We start from the raw sequence: 23,416 nt of genomic DNA, 5'->3' as shown, positions 1-23,416 counted from the left end.
CTCTAAAAGCTCTTTGCAGATCCTAAAGTGTTATGTCTTCAAGAAGGTTCATAGAAAGGACTGCAAGAAGTACTCTTGAATACAGGTTCCTGACAACTTTGAGACCATATTATTGGAGTCATTAAAAATTCCCAGAATGCTAATGAAAAAAAAACTGGACTCATAAAATTAGTAACCCCAAATCAAGCAAAACAAGAATTACACGAAACTAAACCAAGGAAGGACTAAAATGATTTTTTGCAACATTTTTTGTTTAAAGCATTGCTGATTCTTTTTATGTTTTCTTTCCATAGTTGAGAAAACTTTTTTTCCCTCTTAAGTAATCTACAGCTTTACAGTAATTTTGTAAAGTATATTTTTGTGCACAAATATTGAAACATTTATCTTTTTCTTCACCTGAGCCCTCCAGGATTTAGAAACTGTATGTGAGAAATTTTATTTTTATGGCAAGATAGTTATTTGCATAAGTTCACTAGGAATCTGCTCTCTTCGGACTGGAAAAATTGGAAACACAGGTTATATCATCAAGGCTATGACTGGGACGTCATTTTTTCAGATGTGACCAGACTGCTTTAAGGAATGAACGTTAACTTTAAGGAGCCAATAAAACCCTTGAAAGAACTGGCCTGGCACTTTGTTCCTGAACTATGCGGTGCCCTTCCAGCACTTCTAGCCTTGCAGTAAGTAAATAATGTCATTTTCTGACAAGCCCAGGAACCTCAAAACATTTTGGAGACCTCAAGAAAAAAATTTACCCAGGTATCTCAGATAAAATCTGTTGGTAAGTCTGTGGCACGGCTTCCTAGTCTGAAGAGGGTTTTAGTGTTCTAATCTAATAAAATTCTTTACGAAAAGTTCCAGCAACGCTGACTTAAAAAGAGCTTATATGTTAAATCACTGTTCTTGCTGTACTTATGTAAATGATCAGGTTAAATATAATGACACTAAACTTGTTTTGTAAGTAAACTGGACTTATTGTGATTATCTTTGGTAAACAGGGAGGTGACTGTAAAGAGAAAAAATGTTTCAGAACAGCTATAGCATAGCTGTTATTAGATTCTAGCCCTGTCCATTGTTTTAGAGTTTTTAAAAATTATCTGGACTGAATCCTGAAGTTTTAGTTTCCTCTAATACCTGCTATGGCTCTTCAGACTAACATTCCCAACTTTCTCCCACCTTTCTGACTTGAAATCACTAGAAATTAAAACCGTGCCTTTCCTGAAGCCCTGCAAATGAAAGCTGAACAACTTGATATAGACTTTGGAGAAGTCATCACAATTTATTTATGGACAAAAACTTCACTGGAACGTCTGATGCAAACTATAATCCAGAAAAATCTGTCAGATTGCCACTGCCTGTCCACTCCAACTTAAAATTATTTGAACCCAAATCTAGAAATCTCAGCTGGTTGCTCTCCAGAAACTAGCTTATAGACTGCTTGAAACATAGACCTTTGTTTTCTTTTTATTTCCATACAAATGTCTCTGATAAAGTACCTGTGTGCCTACACCATATGGAAGACATAACTCTTATGGAAGCCCACTTACACCACCTCTGAAATGGGATGCAATGATTTAACAGAACTGACCTATTTTCAGGACTGAAAGACTGATACAATAAGAGATGGAACAATGTACCCAAATTGGTTCCTTTCTGCTTGTTCCAAACTATGTTCTCCTCCTCCTTTGCCAAATCTCTTATCTTAAAACTTCTAACCCAAATCTCTCCAAAACTACCAACTTAGCTTTTAACATGTGAAACTTTCTGAAAGTAAAGCTTCAAGGGGGGACTGAAGGAAACCAAAATATTTCTCCCCAAAATATTGAGAATTGTTAAGTTAGGAACACAGAACTCACAGGGAAGCACTCTGCTGAAGCCTGTCTCCTGAGATCAGGACATAAATCCTTCCTTCCTGGGAACAGCAAAGGCAGCAGTGGAATCTGGGAACAGATTTTACTACCTTCTCTCATTTTTGTCCCCTTTTAAAACACTGGAGCTGCTGTCTCCTTTGTCTTATCACTATGCTAAGATTTATTGATCTTTGTTTTCAGCAAAGTTTCTCAACTGAACTTGTGAGGGTTTAGAAAAGAAATTTTACCATTTAGCAAAATCAAAATTATGCTAATCTACTATTCTAGGGGGGGTTCTAGATCCAAACTACAAACTTTTCTGACAGCTCTATGTAACCTTCAGCTGCAAGGATTTTAGCACCAGCAGCTGCAGCCTGGTTCTTTGAGTTTTTCTGCTGGACTGGAAGTTAGTAGGTGCATAGGAGCTGAGCCATGTAATCAGTAGAAGCGATGAAGCTGAGAAAGGAGACTCCCTTGCCTGGCTGCTGAGAGAGAGGAAGAGTTTGGAGCTGAGGTCAACAGCAGACGTACGGATCCCCAGGGGTTCCATCTAAATCCTGTTCTCTTTATCCAGTTTTCCATTCGATTTTCACATTTGGAATGTTAGTTAACCTATATCCCTTCTTTTTAGCAATGACCAAAATCAGAGGAGCTTCGAATATAAACAAAAGAAAACATTAAAAACAACTTCCTTGAAAGCCCTAAACCTTTTAAAGCACAGGTAAAGGAAGAGGAGGCAGATGCTACCGGGAGAGTAGGGTGATTACTCTTCACAGACACTCCTCTGTGCGGGAGGAGCCGCCCGGCACTTGGCCAGCGTTTGTCTCCTTAACAAGGTGAACACTTGGAGATCTGATTTCAGAGACATGTACAGCAGCCTCTCTGAAGGAACGTAACCGCAGGAGAAAGTGCTTTAAAAGCTATCAGGATGCATGTTTAATAACACACACACATTCCATAACAAATTTTTAAAAGTTTTTATTTATCTAAAAACATAAATTTATCAAACATATCAATTTGCTTTGCAGAGCAATTTACATAAAAATTCATGATGTATACCAACGACAGCATAGCATTATCTACCTCAGTTTGTGAAGCATCCTTTCCTACAGATCTCAGCCAAACGCAGAGCCAGTAGGGGAAATTCAAGCTTTCATTTGCGGGCCTCTGGGGTCCTACCTGCTGGCAGTTCTTTCAGCAGAAAGTGGGGTACAGGGGATGCTGAAGAGGGGGAAGTGGACCCCATTGCCTGTTAAGTCCCATCTGTCTTCAGTTTGAAGCAACACGGGAATTTCCATTGGAGGAGGGTTGGCCTGCCGGCCTGGCCCTTCTCTCACATCCCCTCTACTTCAGCTACATTTCTTATGCATGTTCCTCAAAGCTGTGAAAATCAATAAAAAAAAACCTGACCTTTACTGCATTCATGTAACAGGCTATCAGGATCTCGAGGAGATCCACCTGCATCGAGATCAGTCTCAAAAACCGGGCATGTAAAACATAACTTACAAAATGGTGTGTAAGGTCTGAGAGCCTTCATGCACCATTCAGACAGATGCAGCTGGCCACAGAGGACTTGGGGAGATACATAATACAAATAAAGACCTTAACCAATCCCAACACTTTCAGAAAAACTTTCACCTGTGGGGAAGTGGGGGCATGTGACTGGAGAGCAATGAACCGAAGTTTACACTGGATCTGAATTGTTACTAAAAAAGTAACTGACACGCACACACAAAGTGGCCTTCCTGGCGGAGCATCAACAAAGCCAAGAAGTGCGAGTACCCAAGACTCCCAGAGTTGTTCCACCCCTGGGGCTAGCTGTATTTATGCCCTCGCTCAAAGACCACCTTTTTCAAACACTAATACCTACCTGCCCTTGGTGGTAACAATACTGTAAGGGCTGCTCATTCCACTGTAGGATTTTACATTTTTCTCACCATGGCACAGTCTCTTTTTAGTTCATACCCAATAGTCTAGCTGGGTTTTCTGTAGGGCGACTAACTCTCCTGTTTTCGCTCAGGACTCAGGGGCTTCCAAGGTTTCAGTTGTAAATGAGTCGGTCACTTGGTTCTCTATAGTGTTCCAGGAGATATTAATTACTGCTTGAGGTTTTCTTAAATATACAAAATCTCAAGAACAAGACATAAACCAAGAAATGCACCTGGGAGACACATAACATTTTTTCCATATGACCCAATGCTCTTTAACAAGTCCCCAAATCTTCAACAGCATTGTCCACTGAGTACAAACTAAATTCTAGTTTGCCAATTCCACTTTATCAAGACAAGGAATGAGGAAGCCGTTCCTATTCAGAGTCCTGAGACAAGTGCTAGGATTCCTAACCCTGAGTATTTCATAGCTAGTTCATTCCCTAGGTCATACCCTGGATCACTCAGAATTTTAAAAAGTCAACATACACATAGATGTAAAGATAGGAAAGGAGGTAGTGGCCCCAGCCAAGAAGCATTTTCCAGAAAATTCAGCTCCACTGTTAAAGCAGCATAATATTTAAAAAAACAAAGAAGAAGAAGTCACAAAGCAATTGAAATGGAGCAGCCGCTTGGAGAATTAAGAAGACAGGGTGCTCCTGAGACAGACTTCCAAGACAGCTTCTTTGAAGTGCTGTGTGGGGTTAAATATTCTTCAGCAAAGAGGGTCACAGGTAAGGGCCCCATGAAACAGCAGTTCTTAATATCATCTTTATCTTCCCTTAGGATAATATACCCCAAAATACTTTGCATCTATAAGATGTATACATCACTGCAGTTCACGAAACACAGTCTGCTGCCCAATACATATCCATGTTGCATGGCTAATGAAATGTCAAACCCTACTGGGTACATGGCAGTGGAGCTCCACAGCAAGGCCTCTGAGCAGAACGAGGTAAATCTTCACTGTTAGCTACAAAGAGCACTGCATGAAAGTGTGTGCAAGATGACTCCATGAGGTTTTCTTTTTAAGTTTATGTATATTTACAGAAAAGTGAAATGTGTTGGAAGAATAAACACCCCTTCTTGTGGACACTTTTAGAGAGGAGAATTTGGGCTGGGAAAAAAGGAGATCCTTTGTATTTTTTTGCTGTTCTCTACTGTTTGTCTTTTCTGTAGTTAATATTAATATTAATTGTATTAATATTCTGACTTTAATATTAGAAACTTTTTAAACATTAAAAAATGATGTTTCAGTGCTCACTGCTCACTAAGCTTGATAAAGGCTGAACTGTGTAATGTAGGGATACAGCAGGCACTTACTAGGTGCTTGTTGAATGAATTTAAAATATCCATTAGAAAAGCAGGAACACACATTTGAGAGCTACGCAATCTTCTGCTGATCCTGGGAGTAATAGTAAATATCCTGTAGTATGAGAAACAGCCTGGAGGTGACGCCCCAGTCTACTGCTGTACTTTCTCAAAACCACAAAAATGTAAGTGATAGGTATACTTAAGCAAGTGGAGGTCTTTGGGATTCTATAAATAGAAGCATTTGGAAAAAGCCAAGTAATTTTAAGGCCCTGTCAAACTATAATTGGCACGAGGAAGCACAGAACAGATGAAATAAGCAGAAACAGCCCACTGAGTGTGCAGTTCCGTAGTCAGCTCCATCCTGCTTCCAGTGGTGGGTCCTGGCAGTGCTCTCCAGCCTGGGAGTCCCCGGCTCCTCCTCCTTTAGTGTCGCCATGGCTGATCGCTGGACAGCCAAACAAACAGAGGAGCGTGGCACAGAGGAAGGGAACAGATAGTTAAGTACTTGGACAGAAAGGCAACAGTTCAAGTATTAAGATTTATGTTCCTCAATTTCTTCTTCTTTATGTGAAGAATTTTAGCATCTCTAAAGAATGAGGGTCAAAAAGACGCAGAAACAAGAAAACTTAACCATTACTTAGACATTGCTAGATTGTAGGACAGACAAAAATGTCCCATCCAAGAGTAGCTCTCATGTTTTTTGACTCAAGAAAATAGGAAGTTTACTAACTGGCTTCCAGGAAAGGCCAAGGAGAGAAAGCCAATGGGAAGGAGGGCGGGGCAGAGGGGCCCACACCAGGAAACCGCTGGCATGTGGGGGATGGGCCTCCCCAAGGCTACAGGCACGGCTTCGGTCAAAGATTCCATTTCCTTCACTCAGCAAGTGTCTTCCACAAGAACTGCAGCTCCTACATACATTAATACATTTCTTTTACGTGTGAGGCTTCTTCAATTTACATCTTACTACCCTGAGAAATGGCACAGACATACCTACAAGCAGTCATCACTCTAGTCAGTGTCAATACTGAAAGGCAAGTTTTCTCTGTCTTCCAGCAAGACCTAATCTACAACAAATTAAAGAGCGCATTTCAGTAAATGTAAACACATCACTTGGTCAATTTTCACAGTGATCATCAATGATGGCAGTCTATAGAACACAAGAAATGCAAAGCCACCCTTCCTTTTGAAATAAGCTCATCTGCCAATCAGATGTCACTGATTTTCCATGCTTGTCTCGCCGCAATTCTCCTCAACCGCTGAACTGAAATCTCCACTTCTGAGTTCCTCAAAACAGTAAGAGGGCAGTCAATTGGACGCTTTCACTAAAGTCAAATATTTACAATGAAAATCACTTGCCTTGGGTGGGTGCAGTGGCTCACACCTGTAATCCCAGCTACCAGGGAGGCTGAGGCAGGAGAGTCTCTTGAACCCAGGAGGCGGAGGTCACAGTGAGCTGAGATTGTGTCACTGCACTCCAGCCTGGGAGACAGAGCAAGACCCCGTATCAAAAAAAAAAAAAAAAAAAAAAAAGGAAAAAGAAAACCACTCATCTTGACATTTTTCATTCTTGAATAGAGGAATGGCGGATAGATCTGTGGTAATCTTCTGGATTGCTGATGTGTTCTGGTAAATCGTAGCCCCTCAGGAAATGTCCACTGTTTTGTTGAGCAAAATAATATAGTTGTCTGGCTAGCAGAGGTTCTACCTTTAATAAGAGATTTTAAAAAGACATTACTGAGATATCCTGCAACTGGCTCACTATTAAACAGCACTCAGATTCTAAGGAGACAGTAACGTAAAGCCCAAAGTTACATCCTGGAACACATCAAAACATTTCATATTTGGAGCCATCTAAAGAAGCAATTTTTTGGTTAGTCCTTCTATAGATCAACATGTAAAAAAACAGCCAAAGTGACTTAATTCTGGGTTAAAGATGTTACTTTCAAATCGACTGCCACTTAAAATGTACATTTAACTAAAACTGCATCAAATCAAGTAAAGTGATCAAATTAAAAGGAAGTCTGAGGGAATCTGCAGGGTAATTTAGGCCAACGATTTTGTTTTTCCACAACTGCAGTTTGAAAGAAACAAGGAACTCATCCTGAATGGTTTGATTTCTAGGTAATCTGTGTAGTTCTAAACCAGAGGTAAAAGAAATAAAAAGTAAAGTTAAACAACAACAAAACTACTATTGTGGAAAAAGAGAAGCTAACTGGCCTCAAATTTATACTGTCTGGTTATTAGCGTGGATCACACTCACCAAAAAACAAAAACGCCTTAATGTTCAGCTTTTCCTGAATTTACAGCATCTAAGGCAAGCTGAATGCTCTCCATCAATCATGATATTAGAGACTGTATTTTATATATAACGACTTAAGCTAAACTCCTAAGTACCTGAAATGAATTAAATTAATAATTTTTAAAAGTGGAACTCATAGGTGTACACGTGTGTTTATTCATTTTATGGAGCACGCAGCCTCGTCTTCAGCATGAGGGGATCATCTGGGGATCCATCTTTCCCTGACTTACAGGACAGTGACTTGCATCCACGTCACCCTTAAAACTGGATTGATGTGATAGCTGAGCTGATCATCAACTTCTTTTTTTGTTTTTTTTGGAGACAGAGTCTCACTCTGTCACCCAGGCTGGAGTGCAGTGGTGCAATCTCGGCTCACTGCAAGCTCTGACTCCTGGGTTCAAGTGACTCCCTTGCTTCAGCCTCCCGAGTAGCTGGGATTACAGGTGCGCACCACCACGCCCGGCTAATTTTTGTATTTTTAGTAGAGAGGGGGTTTCACCATGTTGGTCAGGCTGGTCTCGAACTCCTGACCACATGATCTGCCCACCTCAGCCTCCCAAAGTGCCGGGATTACAGGCATGAGCCACTGTGCCCGGCCGATCATCAACTTCTTAAATGCTGCTTATCAATGCCAAGTTTATTTAGTCATTTAGCAATTCCTGTTGTTAACAACGTATCAGTTATTATTTCAACAATCATATCAATTATTAAGTCAATCACTGGAGAGAACTCATGAGAAAACTCCTGAGTCTATGGGATTATATACTGGTTGGTTGGCTGGTCTTTGTTTTTAAAATCAAGAAGGGGGGTTGTATGTTCAAGATTAAACCATGTTTCATTTCAGTTCTCAATGAGAAATAGCATCAGAGCTAGAACATGATGGGAACTTTGATGTTAGGGGGTGTAACTTTTACCTGGTATTGCTCAGCATGCAAGCCCGTTAATAATGCTTGCAAGCATGTAGCAATGTGAAGTTTTCAAATTCAAAAGTCTTAAGGGTTCAAGATTCTGTTTCCCATGGCAAATTAATGCTTCATGTTATCTATGGAAACCTTTTCTCATAAAAAAGAAAACTCTAACCCTAATCCTAACCCTAACCTTTTAGTGTTACTTGCCACAGTTGAACCCATCTTGAGCTATGCTAGAGAACATTATGAGACGGTCTGATTTGCTTGAATTCCTTGAAAGATTTAGCCTCTTTCAAATATCATATGCCCAATAATTAAATAATTTCTAAAATTCCAGAAATAAAAGAGGTGCTAGGACACAGCTGCAGAGACCTACAAAATGCCTCCAGGGAATGGATAGTTTCTCATTTGGGAAAAGCTTTTCCATTGAATGAAGATCCACTAGAGCTAGATAGCATTCTTAAAGCAATCTTAACCTGGAGAATTTTAAAGGGCAGCTTTTACCATCAATCTTTTTCAATCCCTATAAAATGGAAATACGACAACTTTCCTGAAAAATAAAAAAGATGGGGAAAGAGGCACCCTTCTTTGAGGCTGTCCTCCCTGGTTCTTTGATGAGCAGATCTCAAGTCTGGGAGGAGCACGTGGGTCCTCAGACTGTGCTACTCGTTGGACCATGCTTCCTCCCTCACTAGTTTAAGGGTTACGCTTATTTTTCCAGGTCATTTGACATTTACTTTTCATTTGGGACTTTTCTAAATGAAACTCTGGCCTTTACAAAGAACAGGAAGCCACTATGGTAGGAGTGTAACTGAGGACTCACATGAGCTGTGATGAGCTTTCTTTGCCTCTGAGGGTCTGGAAACTCCTCTCCAAAGCATAGAGTCACCTGGAATCTTGGCAGGGAGCGGCCGTGGTGAGCAAACGCTTGCAGCTCTGTAGAAGCCCACAAGAAAGAGACCATGTTCAGAAACCCTCATCACCAAACACACCAGGTTAAACAGGAAGCAAGAGCTTACTGTGATTCTGAACACTGCAAGAGGAATGAGCACTTTTACTCCGCTGAGTGGGGCTCTTGATGTGAACATCTCAGATACAAAATAGCATGTATGCATTCCTTTGGGTGCTTTCCCCCCAGGGCCCTCGGTCTCCCTCGATTCTTCAAGAGGAACTAGTCGACAGCTAAAGAACACTGCTTTGCAGCATTGGACCCAGGAAGATTCAAAAGGTAGTAGACCGCAGTGAAGTTGGGAGATAAAGAACAAGAAACGTAGTCACGCAATGGCAAAAGACCAATTTATGCCATGGACAAGTTTTCATTTAAAAAATCAGAAAGTTTCGACATCCCAGAATCATTTTAAAACCTCATCCCCTCACTACAGAGCCCACATAATCCAGTATCTGTGCTACTGCGGACATCCACGTAACTCAGGCACCACAGAAAATATGTAACGTCAACGTGGTGACTGAGCACCAGCCATCGGCAGCTGAGTCCCACTGTCACTATGCCTGAACTGTGTAACTCTGAGTAGACTTCTTGCCTGTCTCCAGGGACGGAACAGTAACTCGACTTGAGAACGGGAGTGGGGCAGCCCCCCTGGCCTCCCGCTTGTGGATATACACATATACATCCTGAAGCCACCACACCTACCCAAAAGATACAAAACGGACTGGAACATTGTTGGAAAGACAAGTGCCCATCCCCTGACTTTAGCCCATGCCCCCTCCCCTGTACACAAGACAAATCTTCTGCCTGTAGCTACAATAAAATGTCACGCCCGCAAAAGAAACGAGTTGACACAGGAGCCGCTACAGCTTCTGCAGAACAGACGCGTCCTTATCAGATACACACCCTCGGGCCGGGCCCTGGGGGCTGTCCCTAGTGCTGTGCAGACCTGAATAGGAAGATATCAAAGATCTCCACTGTTCTCTTCAACTGAACAGAAGTTTCTAGCTAACTTACAGGACTATTTGACTTCCTGCTTTTTTTTTTTTCCAGAATTCAAATCAAACCCAAATGACTTAGTCAGAATGTGTAAAATACATTCACACTGCCATGATCTGAGACTACACCTACACAGGCTAATCAGAATGGCAAGTTGGCACAATTCTCTTGAGAAAGCATGGCTCCAACCCTAGATAACATGAGAGTGTTTGGTGGGAATCCTTAATTATGCAGAAGCTGGTCAGCACAGCTGCAGTTTTTACGTTTACAGCATCCTCCTTGAACCTCAGTGAACACTTTGAGGTGAGAGGCTGCAGTGGGCAAAGAGCACAGCCTTTGGTTACAGAGGAAGGAATGAAAGCCAAGACCAGCTCTTGCTCACAGATTAATAGTAAGTTCTAGTCATGCAAGTCTACAGCCCCAGGACACTCACAGGCGTCCACCCCCTGCCTGTGCTATCTCTCACGCAGTGCACCTGTGACTCAACGTGCACCTTCCAGCTTAGTCACCACGGGGGCTCTACCTCCCTAAAAACGCCCAGCAAGAGGCACTCAGAGAAGCCAGTGCCAGTTCCTTGTGACACTTTCATTAGAAAGCCCTCACCTTGTGGTATCTTCTGAATCCACTGGCACCAAGGTCCAGAGTCTTCAGAAATCCAGGCCCACTGGGCCTTAGCCTTCCTGGCCTACGTGAGCTCTTCCAGATCCCAAGGCAGACACAGGAGATGCTGACAGGGGAGCGGGGGGGTCCCCCCAGTTGCCCTTCAATTTCCTTGGTCCCCCATGAACACCATGCCCAACCCCAAGAAGGATGGGACCGCCCTGGCCGGGGCTTGGGGATGGTTCTGCCCTTAGAATGAGAGGTGTCCAGCCCCAGGTGACTTCCTCACTTGCCGCCGCCTCGGGGAACCAGCACGGTTCTCCCTCTTCCTATGGTCAGCCTCTGTGTGAGCTTAGTTATTTTTTTGTGGTGTGGGGGGCAATGGAGTCTCGCTCTGTCCTGCAAACTGCAGCACCTGGTGCGATCTCAGCTCACTGCAACCTCCGCCTCCCACAGGTTCAAGCGATTCTTGTGCCTCATCCTCCTGAGTAGCTGGGATTACAGGCGCCCACCACCACGCCCAGCTAATTTTTGTATCTTTAGTAGAGACGGGGTTTTGCCATGTTGGCCAGGCTGGTCTTGAACTCCTGGCCTCAAGTGATCTGCCCACCTCAGCCTCCTAAAGTGCTGGGATTACAGGCATGGGCCACCACACCTAGCCTGAAGCTTAGTTATCTGGGGACATATTTGCTTTGGGCACCAAAAGAAAATCTGGATGAGCTTACAAAAACTTGGGCCACTTACACCCAGAAGTACGAGCACATGTCAACAGTGCCAGAGCACACAGACGTGTCATATTTTTATTTTAAATAAGTTGAATGAAGAAGCACATTCAAGAAAAGGGGAGGCACATGAAAAATCAAAGACACAGGAGTTTCTGAAGGGGCTCAGGAAGGGACAGGACTGGGAAAAGGCAGAGGAAGAGTTGGCGGTGGGGTGGCGGGTGGCGGGTAGAGCAGCTCCCTCCCACACGGGAGGCTCCCTCCACCTGGACAGCCCCACAAAGCCAGCGAGGAAGCCCAGCATGGCAGGGCGAGGGGCTTCACAGAAGCCAGCCAGAGGTTCGCTGAATTGTCATGAAATCCAAGGTAGAAAAACAAAACTCACTGGTTCTGAAAAATATGCTTAGAAATGTTCATGTCACAGAGCCAACTCATAGCACTCTCCTATAACTTCTCCTGTGCAAAACCAGTACAGTCCACTCCACCCTCCGTCTCACTCGTGGGGCAGCATCTGCATGAGGGTGACACATCTGACAACCAAGAATGTTAACAATATGCTTCTAACCTTTATGATTTTTCTGGGAACCTGAAAAGAGCCGCCACATCAGCAGACGTATTTGTCGAGATCATAGTGCAATGAAATGGAACTGTGTTAAGAGGCGACTGCTGAAAACCAGAATTGCAAGAGAACAGCCTGAGCCATGGTCCACCTGGACCATCTGATCCAGACTCTCTGCCCACAACAGAGCCAGACAGAAGATCTCTACTGGAGTCAAGCCCCAAGCCCAGCGGGCGCCGGAGTCAACAGGAGGAAGACCTCAGCCTGGGGTGGGAGGGACCCTGTGGTTTCCGGCCCCTGTGGCAGGTGGGCCATCACCACCTCCATTCTAACAGATAATGAGGTGCCGTACCTGACAAGAACTGCTGTGTGTCAAAGAGCTTGCAGGTCTGGTCTCTCTCCAGTTTGTTGGGCCGGTCGTTGCACAGCGCCAGGGGCCCGTCCCAGTAGATCCTGCTCTGGCACAGTCTTTTCGCATAGAGCCCGTCGGGGGCCATCCAGAGGACCACGCCCCTCTCCAGGTGGCTCAGCAGCTTCTCAATGTTTTTCCTCTGGCCATTGTCCTCTGGGTAGGGGAACAGGACCTGGTCCAGGTTGCTGGCGTCATACGTATGTCCATGGGAGATCCGGCAGCCCTCGGGGCTGGACGTGGTCAGCTCCTTCACGAGGATTTCCCGGTAGTACAGGCAGATGTGCAGCCGGCAGTCTGCAAACACAGAGCTCCGGAGTCAGTGCTGGGGGCCAAGGACACCACCTCGAGGCCAACGACTCCACAGAGCCAAGCACCTGTGGTGGAACTCTAGTGTCCCAAATGCTCCGTGGAGGAACAAAAGGTTCCCGCGTCAAGGAGGCCTGGGAAACGCTGCGTGCCCTTGTCTCCCCGAGAGATCCACAGACAGCATGAGCTCCGTCAACACTTAGAGAAGTCCCGTGGAAAGAAACCCATTTAATTTGTCTAAACCAGCATATTACAAACGTATGTGGCCACCGACTCTTTTTTTAAGGAACAAGTGTATCTTTCATTAATTTTCTGGAAATGTAAGTTGAATTCCTATTATAGAGCATCACTATTAAGAACTTGCTAAGTCTTATTTGTGAATGATGATGATGATAGTGGCGATGTCATTTAAGTCCTGTGTCACTGAATGAAAATTCATCTTTAAGCAAATCAATTTTTACTTTGGAGGAAATGAACCCTAAGTTTAATTTATACTAGCAAAAAATATAACAGTGTTTCAGAAAGAAGCAAGTCGGTCCACATACCTGAAACGTCCCCAAAATAATAACATGACATCATTTAGGTAAAAAGCAAATGTGTGTGTGTGTGTGTGTGTGTGTGTACATATATAAATTATATATAGAATTAGGTGCTTAATTATTTATGTCTATATAACTTATATATAAACACACTCACATACACACATTAAAGGGTAAGCACTGAGGCCTTAATGGTGATTTCTGGGTGGTAGAATGTGATGTTTTTATTTTCCATTTTTGTTTTTCTGATTTTTAAATTAGTTTTCCACACTGGATATGTGGTGTTTTTATCACAAAATTAATTCTTGTGAAAAGAAAGAAATTAATGAGAAAAATGCTCTAAAAGTTCATGTAAAGTCTGCTGAAATTCCCACTGGGCTTTGTGTTTAAGTTTGAAAAGAACTCTAAAACTGCGCTCTCTGAAACTTTAAACAAGATGAATCCATTTACAAACGTTTTGCTGATTTCAGAAGCCTCTTTAAAATATCGCCCATGAGTTGAAAGAACCAAGCTGGGTTTGCACAAGCTCCTCAGCCAGACCGCAGGGGAGTGGCACAGACAGGAGGCAGCTGCCACTGGTAACTGTATGGAACCCCAAAATCAATGGGAATCACAGTTATCTAATAAATGTGCTCATGGCTGATAATTAATCTGTATCATGCATACCAAAAAAAGAAACCCACAAAACTATCTTATTCCTCAATAGCAGGTTTTGAGAGTTAACCCACATCACTGTCTCAATTCTCTGCTTCAACACACTGTCTGAAAGCGAGTCAGACAGTGCACCCCAAAGAGAGTGGGTGTTGGCCATTCGAGGTGATTCTCGGGGCAGGTTTCATTTCATTTAATGTCATCAGAAATCACGAGGTTGCCGAGATATAAATAGCTGTTTATTTCCTACTCTTCAGGCACCCACACAAGTCTTAGGTGTTCAAGACAAGGGTTTGAAAGTTTCTAAAAACAAACACAAGCCTTCCTGCTCAGAAGCACCTCCTCCCAAAGGGCATCCTCAGTTACTCACGAGCACCTCAGAAAAAAAGGTGCAAGCCTCATTCACAACTAGAAAGAGCTGGCAGGTCAAACTCCAGCTCCCCTCTGAGCAGCAAAAGTGCCACAACTCTCGCCTCCCTGAAACCTTCAGAATTTAGTTAGTATTTTTCATCACTGATTTTTAAAGATGCCAGAGGGCAAGCTGAGAATTCCAAACCTTAAGCTATTTGGTTTTAATATAAGAACAAATCCCATTTAAAAACAATCCAAAATATTATCTGAAAAATAAATATACATATAGCACGTGTGCTTGCCAAGCCTAGAGGTGCCTTCTTTATAGTAGGTAAGATCTCCATGGTGCAGGGATTTTTTTTTTTTTTTTTAGAAATAAAACTTTAAAAATCAGATTGAATCCATATTTGTTTGCAAGCTATATTAAAGTTCAGAGGAAGACCAAAATGTGTATTACTCTTAGGCACATCAATGTTTTAGAGATGAGGGACCAGAACTAATGTCCCCAGGGAGTAGAGGAAGAGGACTTCTTTGTGGCTCAACCTGGAAGGATGATCAGCTTCTCAAAATGAGAAGCCCTTCTACACTTCCAAGCAATTATTCCACATCGTGAGGATGTTGGCTGAAGAGGGGCCCTTGGTAAAGGTAAAGGCACATTCCTAGAAATTCGGAGAGGTGCCAGTGAAGAAGCCAAAATGACTCCATTCCAGCCAGTGGCTGAAACGGTCAGCAGAACCACAAGCAGTGATGTCAGGTTTTCTAATGGTGCTCCTAAATCACCCTGGTCACCTCACACACAGGATGTGTCTACATCTACTCCAGACCCCAGAGGGGGCAAAGCAAGTGTCTAAAGTCCCATCGAATCTGCCCAAAGATGACAGAGCTGGCAGCAGAGGCTGGCCTCCTGCGGTGCCTCCAGGAGCAAACCCTGCACTCACCTGAGAACGCCAAGGCTTCGGCAGACCTTATGCTTGGCTCTGTGGGGACTCCGGGAGCCTGGGACTCAGGTGGGGCACAAGCATAAAAGGTTCCTGTCACCTGGCAACCTGCATTTGCAAATAAAAATCAGATGATGTCTAGACAGAGAGTCCGACGCACTGCGGGGCTTCCTGGGGTGTGTGTGTGAAGCCTGGGAAGGAAGGGGCTGGCGCCCAATCACCTTCCCACCCACTCCCAGCACCAGCGACTAGCAGGGCACATTCTTGTGAGGCAAAGATGAGCTGGAGACCAACTGGAAAACCAAAGCTGATGGAGAAACGAGCCAGTGCGCAGCTTTGGAAGGAAACTTGGAGCGCTCTCTCTGTAACTGACTAACAGGGAGACTGAGGCTCAGAGACAGATGACATGCTTTGTCCTTGTTCACAAAGCGGGTTCACAACAGAGCTCAGAGTTCAGGTCTACTTGAGTCTGTGCCAAAGAGCCCAATTAAAAACTAACAGATTATTTAGTCCATTTTTATTTTGCTTGTCTCTTGTGGGTTGGGAGAACACTGAACCATGTTCCTGAAGACAATGTTGTATGAAACATGAATGGAAAAAGAATGTGGCACAGAACACCTGATCTTGCTGCTGCTTCATTTACTGTTACCGATGCTTCAAGACAGGTCTCTACCTACTCCATCACTTTACACAATTCTAAGCATTGCCTCTTTCCCATGGTTACTAATTCCATAGAGCCAGAGCACTAAACGCAAGTCTGAATTTCAGGAACTAGTTTTATGTTAGCCGATTCCTCCACTACCATATTGGAAACCAGCCCTTGCTGCAAATCCCTCTTGAAAAGCCAATGCAACTGAATTCTGCGCTTTTTTGTGAACATGCCACTCAGTACAAACATTAAAGAGTGGTACACCTCTTCACTACCTGCAGCCAAGGATAACCTGAACATGACTGGGGAAAAAAAGGCCAAATTGCAAAGGAACAAATATTCCTAAAACATCCAAAGGGTTCAGTGTGTTGACCTGTCTCAGGACTTCCATTTAAGTAACTAACTCAAAAGTCCTGAAGGCCTGAGTTACCGCATTGCCAGATTCTCCCTGCACCCAGCTGATGAGAGCTTCTGCTGAGGGAGCTCATTTTGATGTCTGGGGAACTCCCGAGGGAAGGGGCCCACATCTAATCCAGAATCAGCAAGTCTCTCTGGGACCCAGGGGTACATAGGCACCTGTAGAGACGTTTTATGTGTTTGCCATGGTATTTTTCCGTTCCTTTTTTAGTATCACCTCTAATTCCAACAATAGCAACAATGAACACACCACTATTCGAGAGAAATATACCAGCTCAATAATCTCCCAGCATCCCTACTTATTATTTATGAGCTTCCACAATCTCCTCTCTATATAAAAAGTGGGGGGGCTGTTTTCCACTGCCTGGAGTGATCTCTGTGGTGTTTAAATAAGATCCCACGAAGGGCAGTGCCTAGCATGGATCCTGAGAGTAAACTTGGCTGTGGGATGCCACCATCCCACAGGAGTGAGAAAACCCTCCTCTCCCCGAGCTGCACACGCAGCCTCTAAGAAGGGGAAAGAGCTTTGGTGCTGCCCAGGACAGACCAGGATTCACCATGGCCCATGGCCACATTAGCAATTAGCTCTTCTGTTTCCTGCCCTGGTATCCTCCTTACCATTTTCACAAGCTGGGCCTTGCCAGTGGTGGCCGCGGGGTCCAAACGTCACGGGACATTGGTACGGGATTTCCGGGTGTGGCTGATCCGGGACGTAGTCCCTCCAGCTTCGGTCGAGGGGTGGCATCATGTAGTTGTGAACCTGCTAAAGGAGTGCAGGAGAGGCTGAGATAGGAAGCACTGGCATTGAGACGGGGAGGCTGAGATAGGAAGCACTGGCATTGAGACGGGGAGGCTGAGATAGGAAGCACTGGCATTGAGACGGGGAGGCTGAGATAGGAAGCACTGGCATTGAGACGGGGGTAAAGGAGTGCAGGAGAGGCTGAGATAAGAAGCACTGGCATTGAGACGGGGAGGCTGAGATAGGAAGCACTGGCATTGAGACGGGGAGGCTGAGATAAGAAGCACTGGCATTGAGACGGGGAGGCTGAGATAAGAAGCACTGGCATTGAGACGGGGAGGCTGAGATAGGAAGCACTGGCATTGAGACGGGGAGGCTGAGATAGGAAGCACTGGCATTGAGACGGGGGTAAAGGAGTGCAGGAGAGGCTGAGATAAGAAGCACTGGCATTGAGACGGGGAGGCTGAGATAGGAAGCACTGGCATTGAGACGGGGAGGCTGAGATAGGAAGCACTGGCATTGAGACGGGGAGGCTGAGATAGGAAGCACTGGCATTGAGACGGGGGTAAAGGAGTGCAGGAGAGGCTGAGATAAGAAGCACTGGCATTGAGACGGGGAGGCTGAGATAGGAAGCACTGGCATTGAGACGGGGAGGCTGAGATAGGAAGCACTGGCATTGAGACGGGGAGGCTGAGATAGGAAGCACTGGCATTGAGACGGGGGTAAAGGAGTGCAGGAGAGGCTGAGATAAGAAGCACTGGCATTGAGACGGGGAGGCTGAGATAGGAAGCACTGGCATTGAGACGGGGAGGCTGAGATAAGAAGCACTGGCATTGACACGGGGAGGCTGAGATAAGAAGCACTGGCATTGAGACGGGGAGGCTGAGATAGGAAGCACTGGCATTGAGACGGGGAGGCTGAGATAGGAAGCACTGGCATTGAGACGGGGGTAAAGGAGTGCAGGAGAGGCTGAGATAAGAAGCACTGGCATTGAGACGGGGAGGCTGAGATAGGAAGCACTGGCATTGAGACGGGGGTAAAGGAGTGCAGGAGAGGCTGAGATAAGAAGCACTGGCATTGAGACGGGGGGTGCTCTTACAGCCTCCAAACTCCTCAGGGAATCCCTTATTAGACTGACAGCCGAAGCATTTTATCATCCGAAAAGACTGGAGTGAACCCTTCATCAGACTAAGTGAAAACACTCACGGAGGATCATAAAGGACAATGGAGATACTTGTACTGTTTTATGTAAAGCTTCGTCATATGGCTAAACCTGGCACCAAAAGTACCACAGGGGAATTTGCCTTCTTTTACCCACCAAAGTGGATGAAACAAAGCTGTCATTCACATCAAGAAAGCCTGAAGAGATCAGCTGCCCTGTGGTTTCACATGATAAGGCACTACTTCCAAAATCTTCCACTTCCACAAAACATCTGTTTCCCAGAAGACCTGAGAAGCATATTCCAACAGGCGGACACGCCCGACCCTCCCCTACTTAAAATCCACACCAATGGCAGCACCGTTTGGAAAGTGAGACATTCGTTCAGTGACCTGGGGTTTTTCTGGGCTGTTGGAGCAGCCATAGCAAATGGCAAGTTCTGCTGTCTGGGCTGCTGTGGTTCTCTGGCCATGTGGGCAGCTGGCCCACACAGCCTCGCCCTCAGGGAGCCCAGTGCCCTCCACCATACCTGGGCTGGGAGCGAAGGGTAAGGCGTTGTCATGGTGTAGGGGTGGCTCATGGACATCTGCGGGTCCTCCAGGGTGAGCTGCTTGGCTCCTACATGTTTGGGGAAAAGGGAAATGGCACAACGTAAAAACAGGAACTGACCTAACTAAATGTCAAATCTTGTAAAAATACCTGAGCATTTAATTCTTAGAATGCATAACACGGTGTTGACAAATAAGGTATTTTTCAGCAACTCCCTTGGGAAGTTATTTTTTCATGCTATTAAACTGATTTTTTTCTACAAGGTCTGAGTTGTACAGGACAGGTAGAGAAATACATGACAGACGGCATGCGGATGTGCCTTGTGACATAAAGGACCCCGCCAGCCAGATGTTTCCCAAGTGAGGTCACCTGAAGGATTTGTTCCAGATGCAGATTCCTGAGCTCTCTTCCAGACACACTGGTCAGAATCTTGAAAAGAGGGGTCCAGGAATCTGACTTTTAATAAACACCTCAGCTGACCATGTTACACTTTAAAAGTTGACAGTTTTATTACCATGCATAGTGATGAGATATTCCTCTCATTACTCCTTTTCTGCAAAATAGTCACTCACTAAAGACTATTAGATAAGTAAATTTTAACAAGTTATCCAGTTTTCTTTTTTCTTTTTTTTTTTTTTTTGAAAGACTAACTGGAAAACACATATTCAATGCACACACCCCCCCCCCCCATATACATTGAGGCATACGGTGTGATTAATTCTCCTACGCTGAACACCACAGGAATTTCAACTTGTGACCCACATAACTCAGGCAAGGAGGCTGGGCTTCACTGTGAGGCAGAAGGCAGGCAGGCAGGCAATACAAAAGGAAAGCTAGAAAGTGATGCTCAGAATGAAGTTAAGGTGCCTCAAGGATCTGGCTGCCTCTGTTAAGTGACCCAAATTCAGGAGAGCCCCTACCTTTTTTGGCTCCCTCAGGAACAATCCTGTACACTTTGTATGGGTCTGAGATGTCCAGCTGGCTCCGCTCAACCAGTTCCTCAAAGTCATTGCTCTTGTTCAAAGCGCACCGCAGGCGCGTCTTCCAGGTGGGAGGGTCCGGCTTGTCGATGCCTTCTCGGAACTTTCCTTTAAACAGTGCCCAAGCCTGGTGGGAAAGAATGAAGAGAACGAAAAGTCAAAATACAGGTCTGGTTTATTAGCTTTCTTTTTGGAATCAGAGTCCTGCTCTGCTGCCCAGGCTAGAGTACAGTGGCACGATGATAGCTCACCGCAGCATCGAACTCCTGAGTTCTAGGGTCCTCCTATCTCAGCCTCTAGAGTAGCTGGGCCCTCGGCCTACAGGTGTTCACCACCATGCCTGGCTAATTTTTTTAATTATTATTTTTTGCAGAGGCAGGGTCTCGCTATGTTGCATAGGCATCCTTCCACCTCATCTTCCCAAAGTGCTGGGATTACAGGTGTGAGCCACCATGCTAAACCCAAAATACAGATATTTTATAAGGAATCTTGAAATTGTATTTCTAAAAGAAAGAATGGTGCATAGGTCCTTCAGATTTACACCGTTGCTCAAAATGTAAACTGAAAGACCCCAGCTATCCTCTAGGAAAATGATTTTCCATCTTGGACCCTATCACTGCCAAGTTGAAGACACATTTTCTGGGTATTTATAACAGGTAGGGTGAGATGCGGAGGTTCCTTGAGGGGGCTCTATCCACCCAGTGTCTGAGTGAGCTCGCCTAGGACCAAGGACAGCTGTGGTGTGAGCTGTCACCCACAGGAGGCATCTGGATGGCAGCACAGCTGAGGCACTCTGAGAGCAAATTCAGACCAAATTCCCGGAGGGAGTCCCCTTCCCCTGCTCTGCCCACAGGTGGGGGCTGGGCCCAGACGCGTAGTTCTCTGGGTAAACTGCCTCAGGGGAGAACAATCGTAACAGCGACACACGTGTGTGCACTCGCGCAAAGGGTAAGGGAGACAGCTCTAGACAGAGGCCCTGAGTTCCACAGCGATGGGGGAAAGAGAGAGACAGAGACACACACAAGGAGAAAGACAGAGGTGGGAGTACCCGCAGGGAGCTAGCAGGAGCGAGAAGAGAGGCTGACCTCAGGAAAAACATGGAGAGAGAGAGAGAGAGACTCAGAGAGAAAAGCAGCGAAAAGAGAAACAGAGACGCGGTGAGAGAGACGAAAACAGATGCCGGCACAGGCGCGGACGCACGGAGAGAGCGAGGGAGACCCACGGACGGAGGCGGCAGACAGGAGCCCGGAGGAAGGGTGGGAGGCTTGCGTGGAAACGAGAACGCACAGACGAACAACCAAAACCCCTCAAGCCTTTGACTGCCCTTCCCCGGGCCGGGCCGGGCCTTCAGCGGTTTCCCTGCAGCCTCCACGCGCCCAGGACCGGCTCCCGGCCCCCGCAGGCCCCCTGAGAGCTGAGGCCTCCTTTCCTCCTCCTGCGGCTCTGGCGACGCCACCTGATGCTTCCGCCGCCCGCCCGTCCGCCCCGCGCGGTCCCCTGGGCTCGCCTCGGAGGCGGCGCCGGGGACCCCGGGCTCTATCTCTGGGCCCTCCCCGGCGCGCCCCCGCCGGCTCCCGAGGCCGGAGACCTTGAAGAGCGCGGCGTCCTCCTCGCGGTTGTAGTCCTGCTTGCCCGCGTGCTTCCAGGGGATGCGGAAGATGCTCTTCTCCTCGTTCTCCCACACCAGCCCGGGGTACTTGCCGCTGTCGATCTGGTCGATCAGCCACTGGCGGAGCTTCCCGTTGCCGCAGCTCACCGCGCTCATGCCGAACTCTCCGCCTCGGCCGCCGCCCTCCAGGTTCATGCCCCGCGTGCCGTCCGCGCCCGCGCCCGGGGTCCTCCGCCCGCTCTGCTCTGCACTGCGGGGAGAAGAGCTGCCCTTCAGCCACGAGGCACAGCACTCCGGGCACCCCGCCCCGATCCCCTGTGTCAGTGACCACGAGGCCCCGGAGTCTTTGAGGCTGAGAAGTGCGCGCGTGCCGTGTCAGGGTCGTCCAGGCCCCCGGAGGAAGGCACCTTCGCGGCCGGCCCGGGCGCATCCCCTGGGCGGGCACAGTCGTCCGCCTTCCGAGCTCGGCCCCCGCGAAGGCCCCTACCCGCCTGCTCTCCTGTAACGCACCCGCAGCCCAAAGGCTCCCGACACACGCCGCTCGTCTTGCACCCTCTCTCCCCATCCAGCCGCCACCCCTCCTGGCCCTCCTTCCGCACTCACTTGTAGCTCTCGCTTGTCTTCGCTCACTCCCAAACCGTTTCTCGCCCCTTCCCCGCGACTCTGTCAGTTTCCACTCCCCTGGCGGCCTCCACGCGCGGAGGACCTCGCCTGCGGCCGGGCGTTCCAGGGGCGCAGCACCGGGTTCCTCCACCCTCCGCTTTCTCTGCTCGCATCCAGACCCTTCGCCCCGGATAGGACCCCTATCCCTGCCCAGCTAGCGAGCATTAAGTGGGCTCTGCAAACGACAAGTGGCGCAGACGCGGGGGCTGCAGCCCAGTAGCGGGGGATTCCGCGCGCAGAGCGTCCGCCGGACCCCGGAGCAGGCCCGGGAGAGCGGAGGCGGGGAGGGCGCGGGAGAGGGCGACGACAGCTGCGGAGCCTGGGAGGCAGGGACCGCGCCAGGCCGGCTAGGCCACCGCACGCAAGGCTCGGAGCGACCCAAATGTGGAGCTCCTCCTCCTGCGCTAGCGGGTGAGCACCGCGCCGGAGGCCGCCGTGAGTTTGGGCCCCTTAGGAACGAAGAGCAGGGGAAGGAGCCTCGGATTGGGGTCCACAGGGCCGGGGCTGTTTCTCGCAGGCAATTGTGCCGTCTTGTGTGAGTGCCTTGGACGGCCCCGCCTCAGCCACTCCTGGGGCCCCGACAGTCCGGTTAGCTCATCCCGTCCAGCTTGTGGCGACCCCGTCGCAGGAGCGCGGAGGGCAGGCGGGGAGGCTCGGGCAGAGCCAAGGAGGCGGGCCTTGGAGCCCAAACCAGCGCCTCCGGCTCAGCGCAGATGGGGTGGGAGTCGGAGCTCCAGGACGGGGCGCGCTCCCTTCCCGCTCCGAAGCCGGGGTACCCTGCGCTGCCCTGGAGATCGAACCTCTGGTTCGCGCTCCGGGTCCTCTCTGGTATCAGCCTCACACCCCTCCTGCTGCCCGACTCCAGGCCTTACCTCGCCCTGGACTCGGAGCTGAGGGCAGCGGTGGATCCCAAGATCAAGCGGTGAAACTGAGAGTGCGAGGTGGGAAAGAGGAACTTTATAGAACTCTCTGGGGCGGGGCCTGGGGCGGGGCGGGGCGGGGCGCCGAGGCCTGTGGGGGCCGGGGGTTGGACTGGGGAGAGGGACTTTGCAAGCCGAGAGCCGGGGCCGGCCGGGCGGGCGAGCCTCAGGGCCAGCGTGAAGGCTGGGGGCTGCCGCGGCCGGGTGGGGTTCCCGCGCCCTTGGCGACCCTCCGCGCGCCGCGCCCGGAGAGCGCACCTCCAGCCGGGCGCGCGCCGCTTCAGGGACTGTCACTGGGGCCGTTTCCCGCGAAGGGCGAGGTGCGAAATGCTAATCTCGCCTTTGCGCCAGGACCTCAGGAGGCCAGTCAATCACTAAACTGCAGCGATGTGGCCAGGGCGGGAAATGG

At 47.6% G+C, this 23,416-nt stretch overlaps 1 protein-coding gene across 8 annotated transcripts; it reads right to left on the bottom strand.

The window, feature by feature from the left end:
- Nucleotides 1-2,812: 2,812 nt before the first annotated feature.
- IRF4 (interferon regulatory factor 4) lies at nt 2,813-23,019 on the bottom strand. 8 transcript variants are annotated; one of them, XM_063812737.1, is made up of 10 exons: nt 22,960-23,019; nt 22,028-22,262; nt 21,404-21,674; nt 19,756-19,942; nt 18,816-18,904; nt 17,007-17,151; nt 15,323-15,430; nt 12,478-12,831; nt 9,123-9,235; nt 2,813-6,797 (listed from the first exon to the last, which is right to left on the bottom strand). In XM_063812737.1, exons 3-10 carry the CDS (start codon nt 21,617-21,619, stop codon nt 6,654-6,656), a joined length of 1,356 nt encoding a protein of 451 aa, XP_063668807.1. In that variant the 5' UTR covers nt 21,620-21,674; nt 22,028-22,262; nt 22,960-23,019; the 3' UTR covers nt 2,813-6,653. The 8 variants fall into 8 exon arrangements, with proteins under 8 accessions (XP_063668807.1, XP_063668808.1, XP_054541540.1 ...); XM_063812738.1 differs by having other exon boundaries at nt 17,007-17,148; nt 22,960-23,017; XM_054685565.2 differs by lacking the exon at nt 15,323-15,430 and having other exon boundaries at nt 22,960-23,017.
- Between the last annotated feature and the right edge of the window lie 397 nt (nt 23,020-23,416).

Source organism: Pan troglodytes, chromosome 5, assembly GCF_028858775.2.
Source record: "Pan troglodytes isolate AG18354 chromosome 5, NHGRI_mPanTro3-v2.0_pri, whole genome shotgun sequence".
NCBI lineage: Eukaryota > Metazoa > Chordata > Mammalia > Primates > Hominidae > Pan > Pan troglodytes.
This window is presented reverse-complemented; position numbering and strand designations above follow the sequence as displayed.

Coding starts and splice junctions, on each gene's coding strand:
- IRF4 (XM_063812737.1), bottom strand. CDS start 21,619: ATGAACCTGGAGGGCGGCGGCCGAGGCGGAGAGTTCGGCATGAGCGCG. Junction 17,152..18,815: donor ACCCTTCGCTCCCAGCCCAG/GTATGGTGGAGG, acceptor GCACTCCTTTAG/CAGGTTCACAACTACATGAT. Junction 12,832..15,322: donor CGAAGCCTTGGCGTTCTCAG/GTGAGTGCAGGG, acceptor CTGTGTTTGCAG/ACTGCCGGCTGCACATCTGC.